Source organism: Sinocyclocheilus grahami, unplaced genomic scaffold, assembly GCF_001515645.1.
Source record: "Sinocyclocheilus grahami isolate Dianchi unplaced genomic scaffold, SAMN03320097.WGS_v1.1 scaffold319.1, whole genome shotgun sequence".
NCBI lineage: Eukaryota > Metazoa > Chordata > Actinopteri > Cypriniformes > Cyprinidae > Sinocyclocheilus > Sinocyclocheilus grahami.
This window is the reverse complement of record NW_015505498.1, coordinates 1,049,879-1,059,381: the sequence shown is the minus strand read 5'-3', so window position 1 is coordinate 1,059,381 and position 9,503 is coordinate 1,049,879. Positions and strand designations below refer to the sequence as shown.

Genomic DNA, 9,503 nt, shown 5'->3' with positions numbered 1-9,503 from the left:
CTTTTGGAAGGCCAAACAAAGTAGTTTAGCTTTCACAAAGAAACACACAGCGTCGCACACGGCAGGCTTGAGAACGGCGCGGCCGGCCGATTCGACGAAGGAGCAGCCAGCGGGCTTGCGGCAACCACATGTGACGACCCCGGGCTGGACTCCGCTTCGTCCACGACTTTTAAAGTTTTCTCACCGGTGAATGACACATGATGTAGCCCAGCGGTTAATCCAGTCCTCGCGCCAGCTTGTTAGAAGTGAGCGATGTGCATGTACTGTGTTCCGATAGATATGATCCCTACACAGTGTTCATCGCTCCCTCCTCACTGAGCGGGGGAAATCCGTTGAAATTTACTTCACTTCGGAACATGGGCTGGAAAAAAAGAACATTATTTTGTGTATTTGGTGTAATGAAATGCTTTTATGTGGTTTAAGGTAAAAAAAAAACATAATTTTCCACATACTGTACATTATTGTTTCTCCTCTATGCCCCGCCTTTCTGAAACGTGTCAAATTCGTCAACAAAGCTCATCGGTCTGAAAAGCCCGGTGTGCTCTGATTGGCCAGCTATCCAGTGCGTTGTGATTGGCTGAATACCTCAAGCGTGTGACGGAAATGTTACGCCCCTTAACATACTGTGATGCCGTGTCCCGGAGCGACGAGACAAAAACAATAAAACCCATTATAAACGAGGCATTTGTTGCATCCAGTGGGGACATAATTACGGATTATAATAACTTATACTGTCTTTTTACGCGTTGTGTTGCGCTGCGTAAACATAAAACCATGTCTGCATTTGTGATCAGAGAAACGACAAACAAGCGCTACTCTACACTGCTCAAAACTCGCATTTGAATCATCAGTGGCAAATTGTTTAAATATAAAAAACGTACTTACAGGCTGTGAGTCAGCATTATTTGTCAGAACACCGGCACTGTAGGCTACTCTTCCAGGAAACAGTCCTCGTCCTCCGTAAAATGTGCTGCACACATCTGAATATTTGGGTTGAACTGTTCTGGAACAGTGTTGTAAATACAACTTAACCACTGATTTCTAGTCGTGTCCTCTTTTGGAAGGCCAAACAAAGTAAACAAAATTATAAAAAAATATAAAAACTAATTCAAAATATTGATGAAAACTATAACATTATCTCAAATATATTAAATAACACTGAAATGTCAAATTTTTTTCATCCCAAATCAAATAAATGAATTCAACCTATTTTTAAAGGCATTATTTTTATATATACATTATTGTTGTGAATTATGACATTTTGTTCAGCAACAATTACACAATTTTAGCCCATCACATTTACAGTAAAAAAAAAACAAACAAAAAAAACAGCTTTACTGCACTGAGATTTTGAGGGGGAACTATTCTTGCTGGTCCTGAAAACAATGTTATAATGCAACAGTCCTAAACTATCATTCATTTATTTTATGCTATATATATTTCTTCTGATTTTGAGGTGAAACATAACCTGGAGATATTTGTGTGAAAATCACATCTAGGTCTTTACAACTGTCCTCATCCTGTGTTCTGGTGTACTGTTTGTCTTTCATTTCTGAGTTTACATCCCATCATTCTGACTTTTTTTGTCTTAGAAATCTAAGTTTATCTCTTGCAATTTTGAAATTTATTAGAATTCTGAGTTTACATCACACAATTTAGGTTTTTTTTTCTGATAATTCTTACTTTTTTTCCCTCTTGGAATTCCAAGTTTACCTCTTCAATTCTGACATTTTTCCTTCTTGGAATTCTGAGTTTACAGCCCACAATTCTGACTTTTTCTCGCAATTGCAAGTTTTCTCATTTTCAATTTTGATGTTTTTTCTTAGAATTCTGACTTTTTTTTTCTTGGAATTCTGAGTTTGTGTAAAAACATCTACTGCACTATAGTGCATCCTAGTGGTGAGCACAAATGCTTTGACATTTGTTTCAGATCTCAGATTTATTCGGCACACTGATAAAACGATCGGACAGTGAAGTAACATAACGCAACAACATTTTTATAATTTTCTTTTATTGGAAGTAAGTTGTGTGTGATCCTCAGGTCACTACAAAATGAGAGATTCAACTCTTCCATCACCAGCAACTACACATGGCAAGTCTCGGAAATTCAAGACAAAAAGGCAAAATCGCGTGCTATAAACTCAGAATTTTAAGAAAAGAAAAGAAAAAAAATCAAACGTACAATTGTGAGAAAAAGTCAGAATTGTGGGCTGTAAACTCAGAAATCCAAGAGGGAAAAAAGTCAGAATTCTAAGAAAAATGTCAGAATTGAAGAGGTAAACTTGGAATTCCAAGAGGAAAAAACAAGAATTTTTTTTTTTTTTTTAAATCTAAATTGTGATGTAAACTCAGAATTCTAAGAAAAAAAAAGTCAAAATTGCGAGAAATACTCCGAATTCTAAGAAAAAAAATCTAAATTGAAAATTTGAAAACGTACAATTGCGAGAAACAGTCAGAATTGTGGGCTGTAAACTCAGAATTCCAAGGGGGAAAAAAAAGTCAGAATTCTAAAAAAAAAATTCAGAATTTAACAGGTAAATTTGGAATTCCAAGAGGAAAATAAAGTAAAATATTTTTTTTAAAATCTAAATTGTGATGTAAACTCAGAATTCTAAGAATAAAAAAGTCAAAATTGCGAGAAATACTCCGAATTCTAAGAAAAAAAATCAATTGCGAGAAACAGTCAGAATTGTGGGCTGTAAACTCAGAATTCCAAGGGGGAAAAAAAAGTCAAATTTCAAAAAAAAAAATTCAGAATGTAATAATAAAAAAAAAAAATCTAAATTATGATGTAAACTCAGAATTCTAAGAAAAAGTCAAAGTTACAAGAGATAAACTCAGATTTAGAAGACAAAAAAGTCAGAATGATTCAAGACAAAAAGTCAAAATTGCGAGATATAAATTCAGAATTTTAAGAAAAATGTCAGAATTGAAGATTCCAAGAGGAAAAAACAATAATAAAAAAAAAAAATCTAAATTATGATGTAAACTCAGAATTCTAAGAAAAAGTCAAAGTTACAAGAGATAAACTCAGATTTAGAAGACAAAAAAGTCAGAATGATTCAAGACAAAAAGTCAAAATTGCGAGATATAAATTCAGAATTTTAAGAAAAATGTCAGAATTGAAGATTCCAAGAGGAAAAAACAATAATAAAAAAAAAAAATCTAAATTATGATGTAAACTCAGAATTCTAAGAAAAAGTCAAAGTTACAAGAGATAAACTCAGATTTAGAAGACAAAAAAGTCAGAATGATTCAAGACAAAAAGTCAAAATTGCGAGATATAAATTCAGAATTTTAAGAAAAATGTCAGAATTGAAGATTCCAAGAGGAAAAAACAATAATAAAAAAAAAAAATCTAAATTATGATGTAAACTCAGAATTCTAAGAAAAAGTCAAAGTTACAAGAGATAAACTCAGATTTAGAAGACAAAAAAGTCAGAATGATTCAAGACAAAAAGTCAAAATTGCGAGATATAAATTCAGAATTTTAAGAAAAATGTCAGAATTGAAGATTCCAAGAGGAAAAAACAATAATAAAAAAAAAAATCTAAATTATGATGTAAACTCAGAATTCTAAGAAAAAAAGTCTAAATTGAAAATTTGAAAACTTACAATTGCGAGAAACAGTCAGAATTGTGGGCTGTAAACTCAGAATTCCAAGAAAAAAAAAAGTCAGAATTCTAAGAAGAAAATCTAAATAGTGTGACGTAAACTCAGAAATTCAAGACAAAAAGTCAAAAATTGCGAGATATAAACTCAGAATTCTAAGAAGAAAATCTAAATAGTGTGACGTAAACTCAGAAATTCAAGACAAAAAGTCAAAAATTGCGAGATATAAACTCAGAATTCTAAGAAAAAAAAAATCAGAATTGAACATTAGAAACCTTACAATTGCAAGAAAAAGTCAGACTCCCAAGAAAAAAATTCAGAATTCTTAGAATTCTGACTTTTTTTTTCTTGGGATTCCAAGTTTGCATCCACAATTCTCACATTTTTCTAAGTAAAAAAAAGTCTCAATTCCAAGGTACAAATTGCGAGGGAAAAAAAGTCTGAATTGTGAGATACAAAGTCACATTTACCTTCTTTCATTTTTTTATTTTGTGGTGGAAACAAGGTTCCATATGATCTAGACCAGAGATCCTCAAACGATGCATCTCGGAGTTGAATGTTAAATGCATGCGAGGTGTTTATACTCACGTGCCAGATGACGTGGCTGGAAAGGGATCATCTGGCTGGTGTCAGGTTTGGGATACTCAGGTTTGCGGTCGGCCTCGTCTTTCAGCGAAGGGGTAGAAGGAGTGACCACCGCCTCTGGCATCAGTGATGCGTATTTGGCACGAGACACGTCCTGCCAATCGACATGTTCAGATGATGGAGGAATGTTGTACTATAAATTAGTGATGTATGTAAAGCCCCCATATACTTTGGTCTACTCCGTATAGAACAAACATAAGCATATCAATATGATCAGATGCTTTCTTACATGCGGTTTTCTCACCACTGTTATTATTGTTGTGTTTATTGCTTCACTGAGCGGAAAGCGTGCAGCACATTTATATATCTGAAGCAGTGTGGGTTGCGTCAGGATGTCTGCTAACAGTATAACACTGCTCAGGTATTTCCAACTTTTTACTCCTAAGCAAAGAACTAAAGAACTTTGCTGTGAGTATATGAGGGCCTTTGCAATTACTGGCTGCTAAGAAACTAATGCAAAGCTAACTGATGAGTGTTAGTCGTGCCAAAGTATCATTTGTGAATGATTCTGTTTCCTATTGTACCTTGTAGCCGAGGGCTTTGAGCTCGCTGGGGGAGCAAGGATACAAATCCATGAACTTGTATCTGTCCACCAGCAGAGCCGTCTCCTTTCCCTCATACTCGTCTTTAAAGGCCATGAAACGCCTTCGCTCCACCTTCAGGATACTGGCCAAGTCCCCGATGTTGCTCTCAAAGGCCAAGAAGCGCGCCCAGATTTCCCTGTTACACAAAAAAATCACACGTTAACATCAGGAATATTATCTTTTTCACGTTACATTTAACCCTGGGTTAAAGTCATAATGAAATAGAATTAGTGACAGATGTTTTCTTCTATATTGTGATGTACATCCAGGTGTAACAAATTATTGAAAAAAATTTAAATAATAAAAATGTAGGGCAGGGATTGGTTCTATACATCGGTTGTTGATTGGATGTTGAGATGTGGGCGTGGCACTCAATGAATGCGAGTCGCAGGGGCGGAGTTTAAGTGACTAAATGAGATCCAGTTAGGATGTTTAGATTAAACACTAAAAGGCCAAAAAATGATTTAAAAATGAAACATGCACAGATGAATTGTTCACAGCAAGATCTAGAACATGCATCTAGAAAATAGATTTCATTTCACACGTATAGTTTAAAGCAACACTATGTAACTTTTGGCGCTCTAGCGGTTAATAAACAGAACTGCACACATCTCTAAGTTTCTGTCTATGGCGATTCACGCAGGTTTGTGTTACTCCGCAGCGGTGACGACCCGACCAGGCTACAATAGTCCAAATATAAGTACTTATTGTTATAAGTGTACCGTAGTGATTCGGAATAAGACAAAAACGCGGTTTGGAAGATGAATTCATGATGTACTCGCTCATTACATTTTGCACACAGAAAAAGTTACATAGTGCTGCTTTAAATGAATTGGCCGATATTTGGCTATTTTAGGATTATCGCCTAATACATGATAGACTCAGCTAATCTCAGATCCAAAATGTACCAACAGTCTCTTCATATTCCATTTGCATATATTTTTAGTAAGTATTATGTAAAATAAATGTCTCATTTGATATTAACTGTACATTTATTTTACCTAAGGAATTTATATTGGCCTACTTGATCTCTAGATATCAGGACTAGCCAATGAAAAACACATATTGGTTGACCAATAGGAGTACAAACTGTATGGTGTGAATTACTAACCCAGGGTTAAAGTATGAACGGTGGGTATGTTTACACGGACTAGTCCGAATCCAATCTCAGATTCTTAATGTTCTGTTTAATATGAATTCTCAAAGTAATCCGATTCCCGTATTTGTTTGCACGTCTTGTAAGACGTAAAATGCAAGTAAACACAATTTTGCACACAGAAAAAGTTACATAGTGCTGCTTTAAATGAATTGGCCGATATTTGGCTATTTTAGGATTATCGCCTAATACATGATAGACTCAGTTAATCTCAGATCCAAAATGTACCAACAGTCTCTTCATATTCCATTTGCATATATTTTTAGTAAGTATTATGTAAAATAAATGTCTCATTTGATATTAACTGTACATTTATTTTACCTAAGGAATTTATATTGGCCTACTTGATCTCTAGATATCAGGACTAGCCAATGAAAAACACATATTGGTTGACCAATAGGAGTACAAACTGTATGGTGTGAATTACTAACCCAGGGTTAAAGTATGAACGGTGGGTATGTTTACACGGACTAGTCCGAATCCAATCTCAGATTCTTAATGTTCTGTTTAATATGAATTCTCAAAGTAATCCGATTCCCGTATTTGTTTGCACGTCTTGTAAGACGTAAAATGCAAGTAAACACAATTATCAAAGCATTGGGCATTGTATCGCAAGGTGTTTTTGAATCCAACTGAGAAAAGTCAGATTCAAGCGTTTCCACGCTTCATTTTTTCCGAACGCTCCGACTATTTCAGGTTTACACCACTCCTTCCAATCCGATTCAAATTTCATTCGGATCGAGCTCGGTCAACCTCTTTTCAATCTGATTGAGCCATCAGTTCATTTACTAACAGATCATTTAGTTGCATTGAAACGTAGCCTGTGTGAAACATCAAAGTGAATGACTGTTGGTTTAAAATAACTCAACTTGGGCAATTTTAAAGTGTGAGAAGCACAGCAGATAGTTAGCAAAAATGAAAAGAAATAGATGGTATATTTGCGTAAAATAATCACTAACCCAGATTTGTCAGGGGAAAGACTGCCGGACGTCAGGACTCTCTCAAACAGGACTCTGGTGTTGTTGTCCTCTGTGATGGAGGGAAGGGCAAACAGCTCAATAATTCATTGTCATTTTTGAAAACTCATTCCTGGCCGGGCTTTTTACTTCTCTTCATTTTTTGGTAATAGCCTAGCGACAAGATAAACACGGCTGATGTTTACTGCTTTGCAAAGAGAGTCTCCTAGCTATCTGCTTTATAAAGGAGACGGATGCTTTGTTTGGTCTGCTAAGTGCTCCTGTGTCAGATATCATCATCTGTGTGTAAATAAACAGCCATCACAAGGGCATGTCAATGATACGCATCTCTCAATGCTTTGACTGAAATACTTTTTCTCCAGCATTTCACCCAATATGATTGACAGGGCAGTACAGGTGTAATAAATATTACCGATTGCTCGGCAGCAGATTAAAAGGAGACTGCCAATTCACCAGACGTGTGGATGAAGGGAATGGCGTTCTTACCGTTTAAGTGAGAGAGGTAATCGATGTACGCCAAAATGTATTCAGGAATGTCACCGTATTTCTTCAGTCCAAGCTCAAATATCTTAAAGGCCACAGATTTGTCCTGTCAGCAAGGGAACAGTCATTCAGATACTCTTTTGATTCAGTAATTGCATTTGAAAAAAAACAGTCCTTTAGATTTCTGAGGGGCATAAAGTAATAATTGTGAAGGCCACATCATGAAAAAATTTTTAAAATGGCTTCCACAAAAATATCAACCAGTTTTCAACATTGATAATAATCAGAAATGTTTCTTGAGCAGCAAATCAGAATGATTTCTGAAGGATCATGTGGCACTGAAGACTGGAGTAATGACGCTGGAAATACAGCTTTGATCACAGGAATATATTACATTTTACTATATATAACAATAGAAAACAGCTATTTTAAATTGTTGCAATATTTCATAATGTTGCTGTTTTTAATGTATTTTGTTTAAATAAAAGGGTCCTATTATGCTTTTTCACTTTTAAAATTTTAGTCAGTGTGTAGTGTGTATGTTTGGGCATAAAAAAAAAGATCTAGAAAGTTATAAATCTCAAAGTCCACTCCAAAGGGAGATATTTCGTTTTTTAAAAATCCCTTTTCCAAGAACTACAACGAACGGCTCGTTTGGACTACAGCATTGGTTTTCCGGGCTTTGTGATATCACATCATGCGATCATGAGCATCAGACGAGACGATGAAGAAGAAGTGCTGCTGCAGAGTTAGTGCATCAGAGAAAACCAAGAAGAAGAGCTGCTGTGCTGTAGCATCAAATTTTCGGCATGTCTAGAACAATTCTTACAAGTATAACACGACGTAGCTGGGCGTCGCGGACAGACGCCGCCGGTGTGCCAACACTCATAGAAAATGTATTAGAATTTTAAAAACGTGGCGCGACGCTGCGCTTCTCGTCCGGTGTGCGACCGCCTGAAATGCAGTTTTTTTTTTCACCTCCGTGCCCAAACGTCTTTGTTTGAGCTTCCAAAAGCGGATGATGTTAGGAAACAGTGGTTGCAATTTATTTTTTAACTCTGTTCCTGGGGAACAGTCATTCAGATACTCTTTTGATTCAGTAATTGCATTTGAAAAAACAGTCCTTTAGATTTCTGAGGGGCGTAAAGTAAAATATGTTAGGTGGTGTAATAATTGTGAAGGTCACATCATGAAAAAAATGTAAAAATGGCTTCCACAAAAATATCAACCAGTTTTCAACATTGATAATAATCAGAAATGTTTCTTGAGCAGCAAATCAGAATGATTTCTGAAGGATCATGTGGCACTGAAGACTGGAGTAATGACGCTGGAAATACAGCTTTGATCACAGGAATATATTACATTTTACTATATATAACAATAGAAAACAGCTATTTTAAATTGTTGCAATATTTCATAATGTTGCTGTTTTTAATGTATTTTGTTTAAATAAAAGGGTCCTATTATGCTTTTTCACTTTTAAAATTTTAGTCAGTGTGTAGTGTGTATGTTTGGGCATAAAAAAAAAGATCTAGAAAGTTATAAATCTCAAAGTCCACTCCAAAGGGAGATATTTCGTTTTTTAAAAATCCCTTTTCCAAGAACTACAACGAACGGCTCGTTTGGACTACAGCATTGGTTTTCCGGGCTTTGTGATATCACATCATGCGATCATGAGCATCAGACGAGACGATGAAGAAGAAGTGCTGCTGCAGAGTTAGTGCATCAGAGAAAACCAAGAAGAAGAGCTGCTGTGCTGTAGCATCAAATTTTCGGCATGTCTAGAACAATTCTTACAAGTATAACACGACGTAGCTGGGCGTCGCGGACAGACGCCGCCGGTGTGCCAACACTCATAGAAAATGTATTAGAATTTTAAAAACGTGGCGCGACGCTGCGCTTCTCGTCCGGTGTGCGACCGCCTGAAATGCAGTTTTTTTTTTCACCTCCGTGCCCAAACGTCTTTGTTTGAGCTTCCAAAAGCGGATGATGTTAGGAAACAGTGGTTGCAATTTATTTTTTAACTCTGTTCCTGAGCATTATAAC

The 9,503-nt window shown here is 35.9% G+C and overlaps 1 protein-coding gene across 1 annotated transcript in view; it reads right to left on the bottom strand.

The window, feature by feature from the left end:
* Nucleotides 1–4,133: 4,133 nt before the first annotated feature.
* Nucleotides 4,134–9,503, bottom strand: part of LOC107602124 (cleavage stimulation factor subunit 3-like) — a 13,963-nt gene continuing 8,593 nt past the window's right edge. The window contains exons 12-15 of the mRNA XM_016294534.1: nt 7,461–7,563; nt 6,957–7,026; nt 4,782–4,977; nt 4,134–4,351 (exon numbers count right to left, since the gene is read on the bottom strand). Coding sequence (XP_016150020.1) covers nt 4,172–4,351; nt 4,782–4,977; nt 6,957–7,026; nt 7,461–7,563 — 549 coding nt within the window. The 3' untranslated portion in view covers nt 4,134–4,171. The remainder of the gene's footprint in view (nt 4,352–4,781; nt 4,978–6,956; nt 7,027–7,460; nt 7,564–9,503) is intronic.